The 23,847-nt window shown below is 46.2% G+C and overlaps 1 protein-coding gene across 1 annotated transcript; it reads right to left on the reverse strand.

Annotated features, from left to right (window-relative positions):
• Positions 1–206: 206 nt before the first annotated feature.
• Positions 207–23,012, reverse strand: gtf3c5 (general transcription factor IIIC, polypeptide 5). Its single transcript, XM_072566007.1, has 11 exons — positions 22,810–23,012; positions 21,206–21,434; positions 19,628–19,826; positions 12,822–13,017; positions 12,098–12,202; positions 8,221–8,335; positions 7,533–7,613; positions 5,990–6,087; positions 5,548–5,630; positions 3,181–3,323; positions 207–2,530 (listed from the first exon to the last, which is right to left on the reverse strand). The coding sequence occupies exons 1-11, from the start codon at positions 22,978–22,980 to the stop codon at positions 2,382–2,384; spliced, it is 1,569 nt and encodes a 522-aa protein (XP_072422108.1). The 5' UTR covers positions 22,981–23,012; the 3' UTR covers positions 207–2,381.
• Positions 23,013–23,847: the final 835 nt, after the last annotated feature.

Genomic DNA, 23,847 nt, shown 5'->3' on the forward strand with positions numbered 1-23,847 from the left:
AAAAGCTACCCCAAAACCATCAGTACAGGTATGCTGGGCCAAATGGCCTTCTTCCACACTAATAATTCTGCAAAGTTAGTCCACAAACCTGGAAAATTAAATTTAGAGATGTGTCATATTTGCCTCTTTCGAAGCTGTCCTGAAGTTAAGTTAATCAATCAGGGTGTGACTGAGGGTGAAGTTAATCCATCACTTCAACAAGCACAGCCGGTACAACATGTTCATTTTATTAGGAAGGTACAGCTGCAGATCTCGATGGAATTGCTGACAGTTCTCATTTGAGGTTGGAAAAACACTCCAATTACATGAAAGCAGCAAGAAAAAAATCATACTACATAACCTTGTACAATAAAAGCATCTCCCTTTCCCTGCAGTCCACGTCTGCTGCAAATAAACAGCTCCACAAATAACTCTCATTTGTCCAAGTAACCGTTTTAACAGCTGAGTGTTTCTCAGGCTTGAGATTAGTTTGAGTTCTGAGGTGCAGTCACCTGCTGCTTGCATGTTCCCTATTTCTCTTCAGTTGTCAGGTGCCCTTGGAATGCATTTGCCACCTTAGAACAGCAACACGTCCAGGGGAGGAGATGGAAGAACGACAGAGTGAATTTAAATTTGATGAGAATGTATCTCCCCTCTCATTATGTGTTGCTACTTCTGCACCCATCCAGTCCCAGACCACACCACTTACCCACCCAGCTTCCCCCTTCCCTCGCCTCCCATCAGTCTCACAACTTGTCCTTAAAGTGTTGGCATTTAAAGCCTTTCCTCCTTATATTGACCTGAGCTCCAAGACAGTACTGTAATCCTGACCTGACACACTCAGAAACAGACCCAGTCAGTCCAGATACAGCAACAAATATGCAATCACACATCAAGGTCAAGGCCAACCTTACTTCAAGGATAAAAAAAACTGCTCAAAGCTTGCAGTCTCCTGGCACAGGGTGACCTCTACCTGCACAGGACAGCTGAGCTATCTGAGTCACACATAGTCCATGCAGTCAACAATCTCCAAATCAAACTCCTGAGAGCTTCACCATCTGTGGACGTCTTTACGGGAATGTCAGGAGTATTACTGTGCAGAGTGTCTGTCTGCAATGCTCCAGACATCATGAATATGGACAGGCTGATGGACCAGTTTATGTTTTCCCACCCAGCACTTTGATATCTTTGTACCCAATGTCTTCCAGCAACAGGGTTTGCAAAGCGAAGACCAGTGAAACATCAAACAGGAGCACTACTGACGTTCTAACCAGTGAAGACTGTACAGAGGACTAAGAGACGTCCCAGGACTGCCCCACCTACTGGTTTGCAGCATTACTGCAGGTGAATGGCAACAATCTCTGTTCGCAGAGTTAGCTCTGTTATCGCAGGCTCTTAAAGACAATCCTGTGCAAGGCCCCAGAACTAGGTCAAGGTGGGAGAGGTGAGTTTGTAAATCTCTCATCACTAGGCAGACATACCCTCATTTCACCCCAAATGCAAAAATAATCACAACACCATTTGAAAGCAAAACTATATTTAACAAGAGAAAACAATGTTTTAAATGCCATCCTTTCAGAGGTTAGAGGCGAAAAGAGGTTTAATGGAAATTACACTCTCAGAGCAATAACCTGATGGTAATCACCCCTCTATCCTGGGAAGTCCCCATCGCATCCCTTTTGGGATCAGGGTTTGAAGTGAGTCCAGGCTAAGGAGTTGGGTAGCTCATCTGTTGCATGGTAGAGTGGTCCCTACTGGAATGTAATTGGCCACCCGTCTGTTGTAGAACATACATGAGATACAGTAAAGGCCTCAAAATACATCAGAAATACTGGAACCAACACTATGGACATCGGCTGGAGGCTGGTTCTGAGGTTTTTTGCAGAAGGGCAACAGGAATTCACTGCTGGAAGATTCAGATAATAATAACAGACAAAAGTTAATAACCTGCGGCTCATTAGCCCTAACACCATGTGACAGGACCTGTTTGACACCTCATAATGAGACTGCGAAAAGTCTAATAAACTGCTGCACCCAAGGAGTCAAAGAAACCACAAACCCTCCCTATGAATGTAACAGAGAGACAGACAATGCTACAATACAGCACAGTGACTCCACGTCCCATCCCCAGTCGGTGGCACAACCGTGCTAAAGTTTTTGGCTGTCAAGGTGAAAAGCAAACAGGAGGCATGTGAATTTGTTGGCTGAACACCAGTAACCAACATGATCAGCAAGCCTCTTTGCTCACTGGTTCCCCAACTGCAGGAGTCCCAGGCAGCTGTACACAGTGGCTGCAGGAGTACCACTTTACTCCTCCAGGGAAGCAGAACAATCTGTCTAACAGAATCACCACCACTCCACTCTCCCTCCACGTCTCCAACGGCAGCTCCCGGTCACTCACGTCACAGGTAATCGAGAATTTCAGTCTCCATTTCATTTTCACTTCCTTCTGATGGTGGATACTCTTCCTCTTCATCCTCCTCATCCTCGGCAGATTCAGAGTCTTCTCTCCCCTGTGTGACCAGTGGCTTCTTTTTTGAAGAGGGTGAAACTAAACCCAAAATAAAGGAAAATCCCGTTATCAGGAATATGGAGTCAGTCAGTCAGTCTCACACAGTGGCTCCGGTGACAAACTATAACCTGTTCTTCTGACCACCCCATTATCCAGGTCATTCACAAACACAGCTGTATGTAAAAGACCTTCACACAGGAATACTGACTCCCCTGCATCATGACCTGGGGTGTGCAGTGAGAGAGGGACTCAATGAAATCCTTGTAGAGGGAGGAAGAGCATCATGCCCAGGTTACAGCCAAACTCAGACAGTGCGTTTCTGACAGTGTCAAAACTGAACAGATCTCACCGAACCCCGAAGGGTTTAGAGAGATATGGGGCAAATGAGACTAAATTAATTGAGGATATCAGGTCAGCAGGGATGATTTGGACCAAAGGGTCTGTTTCCATGCTGTACATCTCTTTGACCGAAGGCATGGCACTGCAAGGGCAGGGGAACAATGCGCTGAGAAAGGTGCTGTCACTCTGGGAGGACAGGGCACCATGCGACACACACAGGAGGTTTCGAGGAGTTGGTCACAGTTAGAGGGAAAATGGAGAAGGGCAACCAAGGGGACTAACCCTTACTCTGAGGTGGTTAAACTGCACAGATTTCAGAATCCCTTTCTCAGCATGCACACTGGCTTCACCTGCTTTGTTCTTGTGCCAGATTTCTTTAATCATGTTAGACATCCGGTCTCGGAGCTCATCGTTGGTTTTGGGCAGACACCATCCGTCCCGCTCAGTACAGGTCGTCTCTCTGCCCTCATTGCGATGAATTATTTTTCTTAAACTGAAACGCCAGAAGGGAACAATTAGAACTGTTTCAAAAACAAAACAAAACAGCTGGGAAAGCTCAGCAGGTCTGGCAGCATCTGTGGAGAGAAATCAGAGTTAATGTTTTGGGTCCAGTGACACTTCCTCAGTTCTGATTTCTCTCCATAGATGCTGCCAAACCTTCTGAGCTTTACCCTCAATATCTGGTTTTGTTTCTGACTTCCAGCATCTGCGGTTCTTTCAGTTTTTAATTAGAACGGTTTAATTATAATCTGATGTTCCCAAATTCTAAAATAATTCATTCATGGGACAGGTGTCTCACTGGAATTGCTGGCATTTGTTGCTTCCAATCCCTAACTGCCCTTGAACAAGCCCTTTGCCCTTGGTTTGTTTGGCCATTTCAGAGGGCAGTTAAGAATGTATCACATTGCTGGAGTTACATGATGAGCAGACCCGTAAGGACGGCAGATTTCCAACCCTAAAGGATATTAGTGAACCAGATGGGTTATTGAGACAATCAATGAGAAGTTTTTGGTCCCTGTTCCTGAGACTAGCTTTATATTCCAGATTTAGTTAACGGACTGTATATTCCACGAGCTGCCTTGATGAGATCTGAACACATGTCCTGGCTCATTGGCTTACCAGTCCAGCAATATTATCACTATGCCACCATCTCCCTGCAACTCTTAAGATACACTCAGAATATGGGCGGCACGGTGGCACAGTGGTTAGCACTGCTGCCTCACAGCGCCAGAGACCTGGGTTCAATTCCCGCCTCAGGCGACTGACTGTGTGGAGTTTGCACGTTCTCCCCGTGCCTGCGTTGGTTTCCTCCGGGTGCTCTGGTTTCCTCCCACAGTCCAAAGATGTGCGGGTCAGGTGAATTGGCCATGCTAAATTGCCCTTAGTGTTAGGTAAGGGGTAGATGTAGATGTAGATGTAGGGGTATGGGTGGGTTACGCTTCGGCGGGGCGGTGTGGACTTGTTGGGCCGAAGGGCCTGTTTCCACACTGTAAGTAATCTAAATCTAAAATCAATTAAAGTTCTTTATTTTGCAGCAACCACTTTATTTCCACTGAGAAAGTTCACTGGAGGGTACAGTACAGATAGAGTTATCCAGACCTGAATGTGCAACTGCAACCAGCAGAGCACATCCGATCCAGGTTCTGCTATTCAGCAACAGTGTTGCAGCTGTTACATGACATTGGTTAGGCCACTTTTGGAACACTGCGTTCACTTCTGCTCTCCCTCCTATAGGAAGGATGCTGTGAAACTTGAAAGGGTTCAGAAAAGGTTTACAGGGATGTTGCCAGGGTTGGAGGGTGAGTGATAGAGAGAAGCTGAATAGGCTGCAGGGGGCAAGCTGAGGGGTGACATTATAGAGGTTTATAAAATAATGAGGGACATCGATTGAGTAAATAAACAAGGTCTTTTTCCCAAGGGAGATGAGTCCAAAACGAGAGGGCATACGTTTAGGGCGAGAAGGATAAGATTTATAAGGGACCTCAGGGGCAGCTTTTTCACGCAGAGGGTGATACGTGTATGGGATGAGCTGCCAGAGGAAGTGATGGAGACTGGTAAATTACAGCATTTAAAAGGCATCTGGATGGGGACATGAATAAAAAGGGTTTAGAGGGATATGGGCCAAATGCTGGCAAATGAGACTAAATTAGTTTAGGATATCAGGTCAGCATGGATGATTTGGACCAAAGGGTCTGTTTCCGTACTATACATCTCTTTGATTCTCGTTTTCAAGTCATGTCCGCACATTCCATCTATCTCTGCTAATACAGTATTGAGGGAGCACCGCACTGTCAGAGGATCAATGTTGAGGGAGCATTGCACTGTTGGAGGGTCAGTGCTGAGGGAGCACCGCACTGTCGGGAGGGTCAGTGCTGAGGGAGTGCTGCACTGTTGGTGAATCAGTGCTGTGTCGTCAGACAGCAAGTACTGTGGGAGTCTCACATTATCAGAGGTGCCACCTTTCAAATGGAACTTTAAGCTGAAAATCTCCCTTTTTCTCAGATAGAGGTGAAGAGTAGTAGTATGTGAAGAGAAACTGGGTCTTTCTCCATTGTGTGATGGTCAATATTTACTCTTCAAGCAGCTTAGCTGCACAATACTGAAGGAGACCAAGCCTTTGAAACAAACGTGCTCAGTTTTTACCCTTCTCAATACATCCACAGTGCAGCAACTCCCAAAACTCTGCTCCCATTCCCCAGTTACTACCCAGTCATTACCTCTCTGCGTCCAGGTCACACAGCTGGTAAAACATCTGACGATAAGGTGGCAAAGTGTCCTCCCGGAATATGTAGGCCGACGGCTGGAATTACAAAAACAGCAACAACAGGTCATTGACAGATTCACATTTTATAAAGTGCAGATTGGTTTAAATCGAGTCCTTGCTGAGACCGGGATTTTGGATTATTCAGACTAACACCTGAGTAGAGGGACTACCAGGGCCTCAAAGATATTGTGGCAGGAATAGCTAAAGCATTGCTAAAGGGACAGCAACAACAGGGGAAGGAGGAACGATTCAACCCATTATCAATAAGCCAGTGGTATTTACACAGAGCCGCCCCCTGACTTGCTTTAGCTTATGAACTCCCACCTCTGTAAGGTTTGTTCTGATAAAAGCACCGATGTTACCCCAACAATAATAGACCTGTGTTGGAAACTTACTTTGAGTTTGTATCCAGATGATGTGAGTTTCTTCCTCTCTGGGACATTGGGAATTACTGAAGCTTTTCCCAAATCCTGAATACTCACAACCTGGGGGGCTAAGAGATGGAGGAAGAGCATCAATTCTACACTCAGTCTGACTTAAATCATACAATTAATTCGCACAAATATAGTCTCCACACCCTTTACACTACTCATGTTTGACAAGGCAGCTACCTGGATTGGCCACACAGTCTTTTGGGTCAGTCAACAAGTCTGAACACATTCTTAATGATTCAGCCAAGTCAACTCTTCAAACAATCTCAATCAGCTCTTCAGAACTGGTTGCCGTGTCTTACTGAGGAGATTCAGAGCAGAGCAGCTTTTAAAGAAACAGAAATGCTAGTTGACTTGGCTTTTCGTTTTTGACAAGTATTGCCCAAAGCTGGCAAATCCCACTAAACCCCAAAGCGGTGAGGAGAGGGGGACGGTTTCTCCCTGCAGGTCGCGTATCCCCGTGGGCCAAGGGGACTGGTTCCTTCCCAGATCCCTGAAACCAGCCTATGGGACACATGTACCTGCCCAGACTGAAGGGTATCCAGCCTGTTTACAGTGTGTATGGCCCCCTCAGTGAGCAAAGAGCTCGCCAGAACCCGGGAGATCATGGAGTGCCTTCCCCTCAACACCAAACCCCTCTTTAAAATTCAAATGTACAAACATTGTTCATCTCTACATCGATGGTTGTCGGTGGTGACAGAGATGGGGAGGGACAATGTCACTGACGCATTTGAACAAATTTCCACATCCACTCTCTCTTTCCAATTCAACTATTTACACAGAGGGGGCTGTGATAGCAGTGACTGATCAGTTGACCAAGAACCTGATGATCTCAGCTCTCTGCCTGGGCAGCACCTCCAGTGTCCAAACTGAAATGGCAGCAGCAATGCAGCATGAAAGAACTCCTCAGAGAACAACGGGTCTTCAGCATGGGCAGTGGACACTGATTCACTCCACGTGAATCCAGACCCACAGCAATATGGCTGCCTCAAAAGTGCCCTCTGAAATGGCCAAGCAAACCGCTCAGTTCAAGGGGAGTGAAGGATGGGCTATAAATGCTTGTCAGCGGCAACCAAAGCCTACCAAATCATTAGTAAAATGTTCGGGGGGCTTGGAGAAGGATTTCCAGCATCTTGAGGTACAGTGAAAGTATCCCTAACCCTGGGCCGGAATCTACAGGCTCTGCAGAGATTTCTCAGATCCTCGACAAGCCCGGAGTGATTTGGGCTTTTGATTGAATTGTGTGGCCCTTCCAAATAAGTCGGGACACACAAAGTGTCACAAGTTGTGTGGATCACATTGTTTGGATAACAGGGTCTATCAGGAGTCTATCACAAAGTAACCTTCTGTTCTAAGAGTTTCCTGACACGGGGTCAGAACTAAGTTCTGAAGAAGGGTCACTGGACCCGAAACGTTAACTCTGCTATCTCTCCACAGATGGTGCCGGACCTGCTGAGTTTTCCCAGCAATTTCTGTTTGTGTTTCTAGGCTTGTCTGTGTTCAGTACCTGGCTTGCTGATGGTAATGGGGAGGCTGTAATTAAACGTGCTGCGCTTTGCCTTCACTGGCATGTCTGAGGGCATGTAACCTGCAAAAAAAAAATGATATTACATCAGCATCATTGTTGTTATATAAAAACAGTTCCAGATTCCAGTTCGATTGTTCTCCTCTAGGCTATCACACTGTTCAGGACTCATCTCTGGTTCATGGCTAAGAGAGTGCCACACTGTTGGGAGGGTCAGTGCTGAGGGAGTGCCACACTATCAGAGGGTCAGCGCTGAGGGAGTGCTGCAGTATCGGAGAGTCAGTGCTGAGCACGCTCCACACTGTTGGAGGGTCAGCGCTGAGGGGGCACCGCACTGTCGGAGGGTCGGCGCTGAGGGAGTGCTGCACTGTCGGAGGGTCGGCGCTGAGGGAGTGCCGCACTGTCGGAGGGTCAGCGCTGAGGGAGTGCCGCACTGTCGGAGGGTCAGCGCTGAGGGAGTGCCGCACTGTCGGAGGGTCAGCGCTGAGGGAGTGCCGCACTGTCGGAGGGTCAGCGCTGAGGGAGTGCCGCACTGTCGGAGGGTCAGCGCTGAGGGAGTGCCGCACTGTCGGAGGGTCAGCGCTGAGGGAGCGGGCATTGTCGGAGGGTCGATTGGATTGTTCTGCTGTTATTGCTGGGTACAGTCGAATCACGTCTTGCTGCCAGTTACCGTGCTTGGTGCTGCATCGTAGCCTGAAATCCAACACCTGGTAAATCTTTGCTTTGGGATCTTTTCGTGGATCGTACCCAAACCTGACCCAGAGACTCCGCCAGGGCCCTGTAAGCTGTGACAAAGAGAGGACAAAATTAGTCCGAACAAAATATGATGCAGTTGATGTCCCTCCCTGAGGGCCAGTATGTTCAAGTCCCATCTGCCGTGAAGACTTAACCTAACATGTCCAAACAGGTTGATTGACAATAGTTTTTATAAACTGGGAAGAACTGGGACTGGGGGGAGAACTGTGGGACTTATATAAGCAATAAACAGTCTTCATAAATAAAATCGATGTATCTTAGTTTGATTATCCTGGTTAGAATCTACTAACAGCTGCAGAGTTGCATTTTTAATGTACCTGTCAGTCTGCTCCAATGCTGAAACATGACATCTAGTCTCAGTTCTACAAGAAAGCACTGTGGGGAAGAAGCCGGCTTTGAGTGATTTCATAGACAGACTCTGTAAGAATCCAGTATTAGATGATGCAATGGGCCAGTACAGCATTAGAAAGGAGTGGGAGGGTGCAACTTCTACTCAGAAAAGCCAAGGAAATCGGAGGAGTGGGTCATTCAGTCCTTTGAGCCTGCTCTTCCATTTAATATGACCATGGCTGGTTATCCACTCAGTACCCTGTACCCACATTCCTTGATCCCTTTAGCCCTAAGAACAATATCTAACTCCTTGAAAACATTCAGTGTTTTAGCCTTAACTGCTTATTGTGGCAGAAAGTTCCACAGTCTCACCATTCTCTGTGTGAAGAAATTTCTCCTCATTTCAGTCCTAAACAAGTCCTACTGATATCCTCAGACTGTGATCCCTGATCATCAGGAATATCCTTCCTCCATGTACTGGCCAGCCACAGAGTCATACACCCTGTTAGAAGTTTACCCTAACAGGGTTTCCCCCAGCCAGCTGGAAATACCTTCAACCCTCAAGAAGTTTCAGCCTGATCAAAGCTCATCATCCACCCTGTGCTAACCCATTCCTTTCTCATCTACCCAACCATCTCTCACAGCAACACATCTATCCTCAGCAATCAAGCCTGGAAATGGTACCAAATGCAAACTGTAATTAGCCAGACGCTACAGAAACAAGTGTCTGAATTCAGTAAAACCTTCGTTACATAGAACATAGAACAATACAGCACAGAACAGGCCCTTCGGCCCACGATGTTGTGCCGAACTTCTAACCTAGATTAAGCACCCATCCATGTACCTATCCAAATGCCGCTTAAAGGTCGCCAATGATTCTGACTCTACCACTCCCACGGGCAGCATATTCCATGCCCCCACCACTCTCTGGGTAAAGAACCCACCCCTGACATCTCCCCTATACCTTCCACCCTTCACCTTAAATTTATGTCCCCTTGTAACACTCTGTTGTACCCGGGGAAAAAGTTTCTGACTGTCTACTCTATCTATTCCTCTGATCACCTTATAAACCTCTATCAAGTCACCCCTCATCCTTCGCCGTTCCAACGAGAAAAGGCCGAGAACTCTCAACCTATCCTCGTACGACCTACTCTCCATTCCAGGCAACATTCTGGTAAATCTTCTCTGCACCCTCTCCAAAGCTTCCACATCTTTCCTAAAGTGAGGCGACTAGAACTGCACACAGTACTCCAACTGTGGCCTAACCAAAGTCCTGTACAGCTGCAACATCACTTCACGACTCTTGAATTCAATCCCTCTGCTAATGAACGATAATACTCCATAGGCCTCAGTTACAGACTGAGTTCACCTCTCTTCCACCACACCAGATCCAACTTCTTTCATCTTTGTTCTTGATGTTGGGGCCCGTACTGAGAAGGAATGACAGCAGTCCACAAACAACTCCCCCACCATCACACACACGCACGCACGCGCACACACACACACATTTTCTCATGTTGCTTCCAATTCTTCGTGAGTGAACTCGAAATTTTTCAAAATTCTTTGAATAGGATGTGGATGTTGCTGACAAGGCCAGCATCTGTTGCCCATCCCTAATTGCCCTTGGACTGACTGGCCTGCTAGCACTATTTCAGAAGGCAGTTAAGAGTCAGCCACATTACTGTAGGTCTGGAAGAAGAATAAGAGAATGACCTTATTGAAATAAGCACAATTCTTAGGGACCTTGATAGGACTGGATGTGAAGAGGTTGTTTCCTCTTGTGGGCCAGTCTAGAACCAGAGGGCATAATCTCAGAATAAGTGACTCTGGAATTTTTATTTTTACCTCAGAGAGCTGTCAAGACTGGATCATTAAGTATATTCAAGCCTGAATGAGGCAGGCTTCTGATCAGTAAAGGGAAGCGGGATTATGGGGATAAGGCAGGAAAGTGGAGTTGAGGATTATCAGATCAGCCACTGAATGACAGAGCAGACTCAAATGAGCTGAGTGGGCTACTTCTGTTCTGTGTTATGAAAATGTGGGGTGTACTGTACCTTTAACAGAGTTAAAAGATGGCAGAACTACCTGACAGCACCAAGTGTTCTGAACAAGATATAGTGTAACCTTTTGGTCCAGCAGCTAGTGTAGCTGGTTGCCTGGAGACAAAAAAAAAGCAAATTTGAATTAGGCCAATCTGTTTAAATTATACCCCGAAAAATACCAAACTCCTATCAAGTTTGAATTTAGTATTAAATATTAAAAGCCAATGACATAATCCGATGCTTTAGGGGTATAAGACTGGGAAAAATTGAACAGTTGAGAAGAGAACTGCCAAGCCAGTACAGGCTACCCAAAAATAGTTCTCTTAAAGGTACCTTTATTGATCAGTGACCTATGAAACAGAAATCCCTAAGAAAAAGAAAAGAAGACAGACGAAGATATATGAAGAAGATTTGACAACTGGCTGGTTTTGAAATTTGAATTTTGGTAAATCTCAATCAGGGGTTTATCAAACTAGTATTATAGAAGGGAAAGTCAAAGATAGATTAGAGGAAGGAGTTGTAAATAGTTGTTTACTCTCTGTTATACTTTAAGAAATAAAGTTGTTCAATTCAACGTAATAGTTCTTGGCCTCTTGAATTTTCACAGATTACTGCATGGGATAAATCTTTTCTGTGTTGCTGGTTTAAATTAAGCAGGAGGGTTTACCCCGTGACATAACACCTGACATCTTGTGATCTTATGGAGTCACATTTTGGTCAGACTGAATAAGAGTGGCAGATTTCCCTCTCTAAATTTGTTCACAAATCAGACAGGGTTTTATAACAAGATTAGAGTGGTGCTGGAAAAGCGCAGGAGGTCAGGTAGCATACAAGGAGCAGGAAAATCGACCTTTCATACAAAAGCCTTTCATCAGGGATGAAGGGTTTTTACCTGAAACATTGACTTTCCTGCTCCTCGGTTACTGTCTGATCTGCTGCGCTTTTCCAGCACCACTCTAATCTTGACTCTAATCTCCAGCATCTGCAGTCCTCACTTTCGCCTAGGGTTTTATAACAATGACAGTTCTCACGCTCACCATTACCGAGATGAACTCCAGACTTTTAAAAAAAAAATTAACTGTATTTAAATTCCATATGTGCCATGTGGGATTTGAACCTGTGACCCCCCCGCCCCAAAGTCTGGGATTGTTGGATTACTCATCCAGTGACATTACAACACACCATCCTCCCTGGTGCTGTCAACTATTCAACTTCTTGGGGAAGGAGCCACAGTTCCTGCTTTAGCAGGGGTGACAAGCCTGTGATAGGACCAGTACCTGGGCAGATGCACAGACCCAGGGAGACACCCCCACAGCTCTGACCTTGGTGTTAACGACGCACACACAGTTCACCTTCACAAAGGATGATGCATTCATGAACTGAACCAGTCAGTGAAGCAGAGTTAAAGCAGCAACTCACCATGTAGTATGCCACAAAAGGCAAAAGCAGCTTCAGTTTGTCTGGGTGAATGTCAATATTCGACTTCACTGCATTCCGGGACCAAATGGGCCGGATTTCGAAAAGCTGTGAAGACAGAGACAGACGTGAACAATCAAATCTCTGGGTTGCAGTGATCCCAACTAAACTCCTATATCTTTAAAAGCTTATGGAAACACAACTAATTCTTCACGAGAAAAAGGACATAACAGTCACCCAGCTTTTGTACTGAGGGAGAAATGGCTCCACGTCAGAAAAAGTCCATTCCTCAGGCAGCTGAGGAATTTAATTTTAAATATATTAATACTCTGCAGCACTGCACACAGAGAGCCAACCCCAAGGATAGGCCTCAGCTAGTTGGCTTCAAACTGCTCTGTGAAGTGGCCCACCAAGCCACTTAGTTTGTATCAGATACAGCCAAGCTCCAATTTAAGTAAATCCCTCCACTGGGAAAGACATGCATTTTACAACCTCAAGTTTCAAATGAAGCAATTTTGAAAATGTCACTGTTGCAATGTAAGAAACCCAGCAGCCAATGTAGACTGTAGTGTACAAACACGCAGATAATTTGTTTTACAACTGATAAATAGTGGCAGAATACTGTGCAAAACTGCCCTGTTCTTTAAAACTTCAGTTTGAAAGTGATGTTGTTCTGAAGAAATACCAGGGGAGATGTAGACAGAGCAGAGACACCTTCAGCACTCACCCTCTTCAGCTCCTCTTCGGCTCTCCGGTCTGGGGTCTGCGTGTTGAATTTCCTCCAGTTCTGAACAGCAGCTTCAAGAGGCTGGGATGGCACCTCTGCATCATCAAAATTCACAAATATGGCGTTGTGAGGACGGCGAGCACGCCCCAGGCCTATCAGGTTCTCGTTGGATACTTTTGGAGGATGGTAACCATCCCTGCAAACAAGGAAAGCCACAAATAAAGAAAACAAACTTCACTGGAATGCTTTCACAGAAACTGGATATTTGACTGTTCTCCCATTAGGTAAAGTTACCAGAGTCTTACTGGACCATACAGTTGATCTCCCTTAGGACAATACAGCGCAGTAAAGCCCTTGATGTTGCACTAACCTGAGAAACCAATCTGAAGCCTATCTAACCTACACTATTCCATTCTCATCCATATGTTTATCCAATGACCATTTAAATGCCGTTAAGGTTGGCGAGTCTACTACTGTTGTAGGCAGTGCATTCCACGCCCCTACTACTCTCTGAGTAAAGAAACTACCTCTGACATCTGTCCTATATCTATCACCCCTCAATTTAAAGCTATGTCCCCTTGTGCTAGCCATCGCCACCCGAGGAAAACGGCTCTCACTGTCCACCCTATCTACCGCTCTGATCATCTTGTATGTTTCAATTAAGTTACCTCTTGACCTCCTTCTCTCGAACGAAAACAGCCTCAAGTCCCTCAGCCTTTTCTCAAAAGACCAGGCAACATCCTAGTAAATTGCCTCTGCACCCTTTTCGATGCTTCCACATCCTTCCTATAATGCGGTGACCAGGACTGTACGCAATACTCCAAATTGCAGCCGCACCAGACTTTGTACAGCTGCAACATGACCTCATGCCTCCGAAACTCAATCCCTCTACCAATAAAAGCTAACACACCAAATGCCTCCTTTACAACCCTATCAACCTGGGTGGCAACTTTCAGGGATCTATGCACATGGACACTGCGATCTCTCTGCTCATTTACACTACCAAGAATTTTACCATTTGCCCAGTACACTGCATTCTTGTTACTCCTTCCAAAGTGAATCACCTCACACCTTTCTGCATTAAACTCCATTTGCCACATCTTAGCCCAGCTCTGCAGCTTATCTATGTCCCTCTATAACCTGCAACATACTGCTGCACTATCCACAACTCCACCGACCTTAGCATTATCCGCAATTTACTAACCCATTCTTCTTTGCCCTCATCCAGGTCATTTATAAAAATGACAAACAGCAGTGGTCTCAAAACAGATCTTCGCGGTACACCACTGGTAACTGAGCTCCAGGATGAATACTTCCCAACAACCACCACCCTCTGTCTTCTTTCAGCTAGTCAATTTCTGATCAAACTGCTAAATCACTCTCAATCCCATGCCTCCATATTTTCTACAATAGCGTACCATGGAGAACCTTATCAAACACTTTATTGAAAACCATATACACTACATCAACTGCTCTAACCTCATCCAACTGTTTGGTCACCTTCTGAAAGAACTCAATAAGGTTTGTGAGGCATGACCTACCCTTCACAAAATCATGTTGACTATCCCAAATCAAATTACTCCTTTTTAGATGATTATAAATCTTATATCTTATAATTCTTTCCAAACCTTTGCCCACAATAGAAGTAAAGCTCACTGGTCTATAATTATCAGGGTTGCCTCCACTCCCCTTCTCAAACAAGGGGACAACATTTGTTATCTTCTTTTTCCTGTGTGAATACTGACGAAAAATATTCAATTAGAGTCACTCCTATCACTTAAAACTCCATGCACAACTTCCCATTACTGTCCTTGATTGGCCCTAATCTTACTCTAGTCATTCTTTTATTCCTGACATAACTACAGAAAACTTTAGGGTTTTCCTTGATCCTATCTGCCAAAGACATCTCTTGTCCCCTCCTGGCTCTTCTTAATTCTCTCTTTTGGTCCTTCGTGGCTAACTTGTAACTCTCAGGAGCCCAAACTGAGTCTTCACGCCCCATCTTTGTGGGCGGCACGGTGGCACAGTGGTTAGCACTGCTGCTTCACAGCGCCGGAGATCCGGGTTCAATTCCCGCCTCAGGCGACTGACTGTGTGGAGTTTGCACGTTCTCCCCGTGTCTGCGTGGGTTTCCTCCGGGTGCTCCGGTTTCCTCCCACACTCCAAAGATGTGCCGGTCAGGTGAATTGGTCATGCTAAATTGCCTGTAGTGTTAGGTAAGGGGTAGATGTAGATGTAGGGGTATGGGTGGGTTACGCTTCGGCGGGGCGGTGTGGACTTGTTGGGCCAAAGGGCCTGTTTCCACACTGTAAGTAATCTAATCTAATCTAATCTTTACGTAAGCCTCCTTCTTCCTCTTGACAAGGGTTTCAACTTCTTTAGTAAACCATGGTTCCCTCGTTCAACCACTTGCCTGGCAGGTACATACTTATCAAGGACACGCAGTAGCTGTTCTTTGAACAAGCTCCAAATTTCCAAGGTGCCTATCCCCGACAGTTTCCTTCCCCATCTTATGCATCCTAAATCTTGCCTAATTGCATCATAATTGCCTTTGCCCCACCTGTAACACTTGCCCTGCAGTATATATCCATCCTTTCCATCGTTAAAGTAAACATAACCGAATTGTGGTCACTATCACCAAAGTGTTCACCTAACTTCAAATCTAACACCTGGCCGGGTTCATTACCCAGTAGAAATGGATAAATGGATACCACTGGGCAAGAGTTACAGCTGGGGGAAAGGCAGTTACAATGCGATTAGGCAAGATTTAGGAAGCATAGGATGGGGAAGGAAACTGCAGGGGATGGGCACATTAGAAATGTGGAGCTTATTCAAGGAAAAGCTCCTGTGTGTCCTAGATAAGTATGTACCTGTCAGGCAGGGAGGAAGCTGTAGAGCATGGGAGCCGTGGTTTACGAAGGGAGTGGAATCTCTGGTCAAGAGGAAGAAGGCGGCTTATGTTAGGCTGAGATGTGAAGGCTCAGTTAGGGCACTTGAGGGTTACAAGGTAGCCAGGAAAGACCTGAAGAGAGAGCTCAGAAGAGCCAGGAGGAGACACGAGAAGTTGTTGGCAGATAGGATCAGGGTAAACCCTAAGGCTTTCTATAGGTATTTAAGGAATAAAAGAATGACAAGAGTAAGATTAGGGCCAATCAAGGATAGTCGTGGGAAGTTGTGTGTGGAGTCAGAGGAGATAGGGGAAGCACCAAATGAATATTTTTCAACAGTATTCACTCTAGAAAACGACAATGTTGTCTAGGAGAATACTGAGATGCAGGCTACTATGTGTGATTGAGGTTCACAAGGAAGAGGTATTAGAAATCCTGCAGAGAGTGTGAAAATAGATAAGTCCCCTGGGCCGGATGGGATTTATCCTAGGATCCTCTAGGAAGCCAGGGAGGAGATTGCCGAGCCTTTGGTATTGATCTTTAAATCGTCATTGTCTACAGGGATAGTGCCAGAAGACTGGAGGATAGCAAATGTGGCTCCCCTGTTCAAGATGGGTAATAGAGACAACCCTGGTAATTATAGACCAGTGAGCCTTACTTCGGTTGTTGGTAAAGTGTTGGAAAAGGTTATAAGAGATAGGATTTATAATCATCTAGAAAAGAATAATTTGATTAGGGATAGTCAGCACAGTTTTGTGAAGGGTAGGTCGTGCCTCACAAACCTTATTGAGTTCTTTGAGAAGGTGACCAAACAGGTAGATGAGAGTAAACCGGTTTATGTTGTGTAATGGATTTCAGCAAGGTGTTCGACAAGGTCCCCCACAGTAGGCTATTGTACAAAATGAAGAGGAATGGGATTGTGGGAGATGTAGCAGTTTGGATCAGTAATTGGCTTGATGCAAGAAGACAGAGGGTGGTAGCTGATGGGAAATGTTCATCCTGGAGTCCAGTTACCAGTGGTGTACCGCAAGGGTCGGTGTTGGGTCCACTGCTGTTCATCATTTTTATAAACGACCTGGATGAGGGCGTAGATGGGTGGGTTAGTAAATTTGCAGACGACACTAAGGTTGGTGGAATTGTGGATAGTGACGAAGGATGTTGTAGGTTACAGAGAGAGACATAGATAAGCTTCAGAGCTGGGCTGAGAGGTGGAAAATGGAGTTTAATGCGGACAAATATGAGGTGATTCACTTTGGTCGGAGTAACCGGAATGCAAAGTACTGGGCTAATGGTAAGATTCTTGGTAGTGTAGATGAGCAGAGAGATCTCGGTGTCCAGGTACACAGATCCTTGAAAGTTGCCACCCAGGTTGACAGGGTTGTTAAGAAGGCATACAGTGTTTTAGCTTTTATTAATAGAGGGATCGAGTTCCAGAACCATGAGGTTATGCTATAGCTGTACAAAACTCTGGTGCGGCCGCACTTGGAGTATTGTGTATAGTTCTGGTCACCACATTATAAGAAGGATGTGGAAACTTTGGAAAGGGTGCAGAGGAGATTTACTAGGATGTTGCCTGCTATGAAGGGAAGGTCTTATGAGGAAAGGCTGAGGGACTTGAGGCTGCTTGTTCGAGAGAAGAAGGTCGAGAGTTGGCATAGTAGAAGCATACAAGACGATCAGAGGATTAGATGGGGTGGTCAGTGAGAGCCTTTTTACAAGAATGGTGACGGCGAGCACGAGGGGGCATAGCTTTAAATTGAGGGGTGATAGATAAAGGACAGACGTCAGAGGTAGTTTCTTTACTCTGAGAGTAGTAAGGGTATGGAATGCTTTGCCTGTAACAGTTGTAGATTCGCCAACTTTAAATACATTTAAGTCGTCATTGGACAAGCATATGGACGTACATGGAATAGTGTAGGTTAGATGGGCTTCAGATTGGTATGACAGGTCGGCGCAACATCGAGGGCCGAAGGGCCTGTACTGCACTGTAATGTTCTATGTTCTACGTTCTATGTACTGAGTCTAATATGGCCTTGCCTCTTGTTGGCCTGTCTACATACTGTGTCAGGAAACCCTCCTGCACACACTGGACAAGAGCTGACTCAAACTATAGCGTTTCCAATCAACAGCTGGAAAGTTAAAGATCCCCCATAACAACTACCCTGTTACTTTCGCTTCTATCAAGAATTATCTTTGCAATCCTTTCCTCTACATCTCTGGAACTATTTGGAGGCCTACAGAACACTGCCAACAGGGCGACCTCTCCTTTCCTGTTTCTAACCTGAGCCCAAACTACCTCAGTAGACGAGTCCTCATCAAATGTCCTTTCTGCCACTGTAATACTGTCCTTAACTAACAATGCTACATCGCCCCCTCTTTTACCATCTTCTCTGTTCTTACTGAAACATCTAAATCACTGAACCTCCAACAACAAAACATTCCTGTCCCTGCTCTATCCATGCCTCCGAAATGGCCACAACAAAGTCCCAGGTACCAACCCATGCTGCAAGTTCATCCACCTGATTCCGGATACTCTTGGCATTGAAGTAGACACATTTAAAACCACCTTCCTGCCTGTTGATACAGTCCTGCGACCTTGAAACCTTATTCATAATCTCAGTTCTCTCAACCTCCTGTACACTGGATCCACAATTCAGGTTCCCATCCCACTGCTGAATTAGCTTAAACCCTCCTGAAGAGCATTAGCAAATTTCACCCCAGGATATTGGCACCCGTCTGGTTCAGGTATAGACCACCCTGTTTGTCGAGGTCCCACCTACGCCAGAACGAGCCCCAATTATCCAGGTATCTGAAACCCTCCCACCTGCACCATCCCTGTAGCCACGTGTTTAACTGCTCTCTCTCCTTATTCCTCTCTTCGATAGCACATGGCACGGGTAACAAATCAGAGATAACAACTCTGTTTGTTCTCGCTCTAAGCTTCCACCCTAGCTCCCTGAATTTCTGCCTTAAGTCCCCACCCCTTTTCCTACCTATGTCGCTGGTGCCTATGTGAACCATGACTTGGGGTTGCTCCCCCTACCCCTTAAGACATCATGGGAAGCAGCACACTAACCATGAATCTCTCTCGTTCCCACAAAATCTCCTATCTGTCCCCCGAACTATGAAGTCCCCAACGATTAATGCACTGCTCCTCTCCCCCCATCCCTTCTGAGCAACAGGGACAGACTCTGCCAGAGACCTATACTCCATGGCTTACCCAAGTAAGTCACTCCCCCCCAAGCAGTATCCAAAATGGTATACTTGTTATACCAGGGGAACAGTCCCAGGGGATCCCTGCACTGACTGCTTCTTACCCCTTTCTAACAGTCACCCAACTATCTTCAATTCTAGGAGTAACCACCTCCCTGTAGCTTTTATCTATAACTGTCTCTGTCCCTGGAATGATCTTGAGTTCAGACAGTTCCAGCTCCAGTACCCTAACATGGTCTTCAAGGAGCTGGAGTTGGGTGCACTTCCTGCAGGTGTACTCAGCTGGGATACTAATGGTGCCTCTCAACTCTAACATCCCACAGGAGGAACCTTGCATCACCAACTCTGCCATCCCTGCTAACGTCCCTCACTAAGAAACAAAAGAGAAAAAAAAAAGTCCCAGAAGCCTTAGAGATTCAACTGGTAGTGGATTGTTGTGAGAGTCACCACACCTCAGACAAAGAAGATCCTGCCCCACTAGCTACCTGATGAAGGAGCAGTGCTCTGAAAGCTAGTGCTTCCAAATAAACCTGTTGGACTATAACCTGGTGTTGTGTGATTTTTAACTTTGTCCACCCTAGTCCCTAGATGCTACCAGACCTGATGAGTTTCTCCAGCACTTCCAGTGTTTAATTCAGATTTCCGACATGTGCACTATTTTGTGTTTAATGAGTTAATACCCTGGCACTGAATGCTTCCACTGACCTGTGCTGGACTTCTGGCCGGTAGTAATAATCCACGGGGTTATCCACGCGGGAAAATATTGGTGGAGGAATGTAAAGCGGCAATTCCTGGTCAAAAAACTCTCTGTGTTCGGGCTTGTGGAGAATGACCTTGTCATACATGGACACTTGTGAGCCACTTGCTGTTGTGTGCATGACCAGAAACTGGAAATCGGACATTCCTATCAGACATAATCAGAAGACCACATTCATTAACTGTAGACATATAGTGAGGAGAGGTGTCAATGAATCAGGAGGCCATGGTGGGCTTGTACCCATTAGAGTTTAGAAGAACGAGAGAAGCCCTCTCAGAGTGCAGCATGGTCGCACAGTGGTCAGCACTGCTGCCGCACAGTGCCAAGGATCCAGGTTTGGTTGCAGCTTCAGGTGACAGTCTGTGTCAAGTTTTGCACATTCTCCCCGTACCTGCGTGGGTTTCCACCAGATGCTCCAGTTTCCTCCCACCAAAGATGTGCAGGTTAGGGTAGGTTGGGCATGCTAAATTCCCCTCTTGTGTCCAAGGATGTGCAGGCTAGGTGGCTTAGTCATGGGAAATGTGGGCTTATGCAGATAGGGTGCGAAACAGGATTTGGGAGGGATGCTCTTCGGAGGGTCAGTGCATACTCTATGGGCTTCTTTCTGCACTGTAGGGATTTATGATTCTATGAGAATAGACGATTTGTCAAATTCCATCTCCACAGAGGGCTGTTGAGGCTGGGTCATTAAATACATCTTAGGCTGAGACAGACAGATTTTAATCCATAAAGGAGTCGAGTGTTGTAGAATAAGGCAGGAAGGTGGAGATGAGGATTATCAGAAGAGACATGATTGCATCAAATGACTGAGCATACTCAACAGGCCGAATGGTCCACTTCTGCTCCAACATTTTACAGGCACCTTACTGTAATGTTCACTGGTTACGTTTATAGAGTCATAGAGATGTACAGCACGGAAACAGATCTTTCGGTTCAACCCATCCACACCGACCAGATATCCCAACCCAATCTAGTCCCACCTGCCACCTCCCAGGCCATATCCCTCCAAACCCTTCCTCTATTCATATACCCATCCAAATGCCTCTTAAATGTTGCAAATGTACCAGCCTCTACCACTTCCTTTGGCAGCTCATTCCATACGCAAACCACCCTCTGTGTGAAAAAGTTGCCCCTTAGATCTCTTTTATATCTTTCCCCTCTCACTCTAAACCTATGCCCTCTAGTTCTGGACTCCTCCACGCCAGGAAAAAGACCTTGTCTATTTATCCTATCCATGCCCCTCATGATTTTATAAACCTCTATAAGGTCACCCCTCATTCTTCGATGCTCTGGGGAAAACAGCTCTAGCCTGTTAAGCCTCTCCCTATAGCTCAAATCCTCTAACCTTCTGCAGTTTCATTCCCAGTGTCTCTCCTCAATCGGCACCAAAAATTCCTGACTCAGTAGAAGCTTTTTACATCAACTACCCCCAAACTCAGGCCGTCATTGAGTCAACACGAATAGTTATTTCCTCAATTCTTCAGAGGTACAAAACAGCATTCACACACAATCCAAGAATGCATTACCCTGGAATTTGTAAGTGGTCCCAATAAGTCCCAGGATTTCCATTTCATATTTAACCTCTTCTCCTTTGCGTTCCCCCAAAGGAGATGCTCCAGCTCTCAGTTTTCTCTGCATCCTCTTTACCCTGAGCAGCATACTGGTCGATGGGAAACGGTTGGCACACACTGGGTGGCAGTAAGGGTCATTTGGGCGGAAGTGCAGTTCCAGCCTCCGGGATGGGTCAGCATAGGTCTATACCAAAGTAAACAGGTTTAGAAATAGTATTGTGAGAATAATGGCTGTACAGCAGAGTGAAAGAGAATAAACAAGACTTCCAATAATATAGCACTAATATGGCAACTCCTGGTTATATCTCCTGGTAATTTATAAGCAATAACATATTTAAATGTTGTAATGTAGGATATGTAACAATATCCACCCAGCAAGAGCCCACACACTGCCACGTTAAATGGCCAGCTTAAACAGTTCAAAAATCAAAACAAAGTTTGGTGTAGTGAGAGATTTAGTGTGTATCTTACCCCATACTGTCGCTAACCTGTGAGCATTTGATAGAAAAAGTTTTACTTCATATCTAATATAGTTCTGTCCCTATTCTGCAACTGGGTGGTGAGGACAGTGTAGAGAGAGCTTTACTCTGTTTTTAACCACGTGCTGTCCTTGTCCTGGGAGTGTCTGATAGGAGCAGGGTCTATATTGGGGTCAGGTGGGGGGTGCATGCTTATTGGGGATGGGGACGAGGGGGTGTTTATTTGAGGTAAGGGGTATTTGATGAGGTGGGGATGTATATTGGGATGGGAGGTGTTTGGGGGGGGGGGGGGGGGGGGAGTGTTTGATAGGGTAGGGGTGTGTATTGGGAGTTGGGCGGTGATTATTTGAGATGGGGGGAGGTACATTGGGGGATGTAGGTGTTTGTTGGGGGTGTGGGGGTGTTTGGAGTTGGGGATCTGGGGGGGGTGTTTGTTTTGGGGGTGTGGGGGGTGTTTGGGGTTGTTGGGGATCTGGGGGTGGAGGTGGGGGTGTTTGTTTTGGGGGTGTGGGGGGTGTTTGGGGTTGTTGGGGATCTGGGGGTGTGGGGGGTGTTGGGCTGTTTGTTGGGGGTGTGGGGGTGTTTGGGGATCTGGGGGTGGGGGTGTTTGTTTTGGGGGTGGGGGGGTTGGGCTGTTTGTTGGGGGTGTTTGTTTTGTGGGTGTTTGGGTGTGGAGATTGTTGGGGATCTGGGGGTGGGGGTGTTTGTTTTGGGGGTGGGGGGGTGTTTGGGGATCTGGGGGTGGGGGTGTTTGTTTAGGGGGTGGGGGGGGGGTTGGGCTGTTTGTTGGGGGTGTTTGGGGTTGTTTGGGGATCTGGGGGTGGGGGTGTTTGTTTAGGGGGTGGGGGGGGGGTTGGGCTGTTTGTTGGGGGTGTTTGGGGTTGTTTGGGGATCTGGGGGTGGGGGGGGGGTTGGGCTGTTTGTTGGGGGTGTGGGGGTGTTTGGGGATCTGGGGGTGGGGGTGTTTGTTTTGGGGGTGGGGGGGTGGGGGTGTTTGGGGATCTGGGGGTGGGGGTGTTTGTTTAGGGGGTGTGGGGGGGGGAGGTGTTGGGCTGTTTGTTCTGTGGGGGAGGCTCTTACCCGGGACACCCCCTCCTCTCCCCCCAGGGTATCCAGCATCTTCCGCGGATCGCGAACGGCCCCCGGATACTCGGCGCAGACCAGCCGCTTGTCCGGGTCAAACCGGAGCCTGATCGCCGTGGCCTGAGCTCCGGGGCCTGGCGCTGAACACTGGCCGGAGCCGGACTCCATTCTCCCGCCACCACCGCCGCCGTGTGTGTGTCAACATCCGGCCCCACACACCTACCGCCTCCGACTGGAGAGCAGCGGGTCGAACAGAAAGTCCGGGCAACAACAACAACAAAGGTTCCGCTTCAAACCACTCCTCACATTAAATTATATATATGTACAATAAAAATGTATGGTTTGGTTTGCATATATATGGTCATAATTTCTATCATGTTACTGATAATTCTAATCCTTTCTTATATACATTTTGATAATACACCTAATATCTAGAAATATTAAAATTTTCTGTTTTATTTGATGTCATTTTATTAATGGAACCCTCTTGCATAGCTATTGTATACTGTGTTTTTCAATAATCTTCAAGGAGTCACGGTCATTTTGAAGGTTAACTGGTGTTTAAGTACCAAGAGTTAGCCTGCCTCAAAGTGCTGATCATAAGTCAGAGCTATACTGAGAACGATTACCAGGGAAAAATATAGTATTAATGGAAAATAGGGCTTTTAGAATTTGTTTTCCTATAATGGTAGAGAACATAGGCCTTGAGAAATTTTCTGCTATTCCTATCAGAGAGGTTTTGTAAATAGATGAGGCATGTTTGAGATGTTAACTAAAAGATTTATTTAGGTTGAACTGTAGTCCCTGGTGTGCAGGAACACCCAAGTCAAGACAGTTTGTGACTTGGAATGTAATTTGTAGGTGGTATTGTTCCCATGTACCCTTGTCCTTTAAGATGGCAAAGGTCATGGTTTGGAAAGTGCTGTCTAAGGAGCCTTGGTAAATAAACTTGTAGATGTTACACACTGCTGTTACTGTGGAGTGAGTGAAGTGTAGTGCCCAGTCAAGCAGGTTGCTTTGTTCTGGATGGTGTCA

Source organism: Chiloscyllium punctatum, chromosome 49 (assembly GCF_047496795.1).
Source record: "Chiloscyllium punctatum isolate Juve2018m chromosome 49, sChiPun1.3, whole genome shotgun sequence".
Classification (NCBI taxonomy): domain Eukaryota; kingdom Metazoa; phylum Chordata; class Chondrichthyes; order Orectolobiformes; family Hemiscylliidae; genus Chiloscyllium; species Chiloscyllium punctatum.

Excerpts from the sequence above, each read along its gene's own strand:
- gtf3c5 (XM_072566007.1), bottom strand. The coding sequence starts at position 22,980 with ATGGAGTCCGGCTCCGGCCAGTGTTCAGCGCCAGGCCCCGGAGCTCAG. Across the intron at positions 5,631-5,989 it reads CATCTGGATACAAACTCAAA|CCGTCGGCCTACATATTCCG; the intron begins GTAAGTTTCCAA and ends TTGTAATTCCAG. Across the intron at positions 2,531-3,180 it reads CTGGCACAAGAACAAAGCAG|TTTCACCCTCTTCAAAAAAG; the intron begins GTGAAGCCAGTG and ends TTTTGGGTTTAG.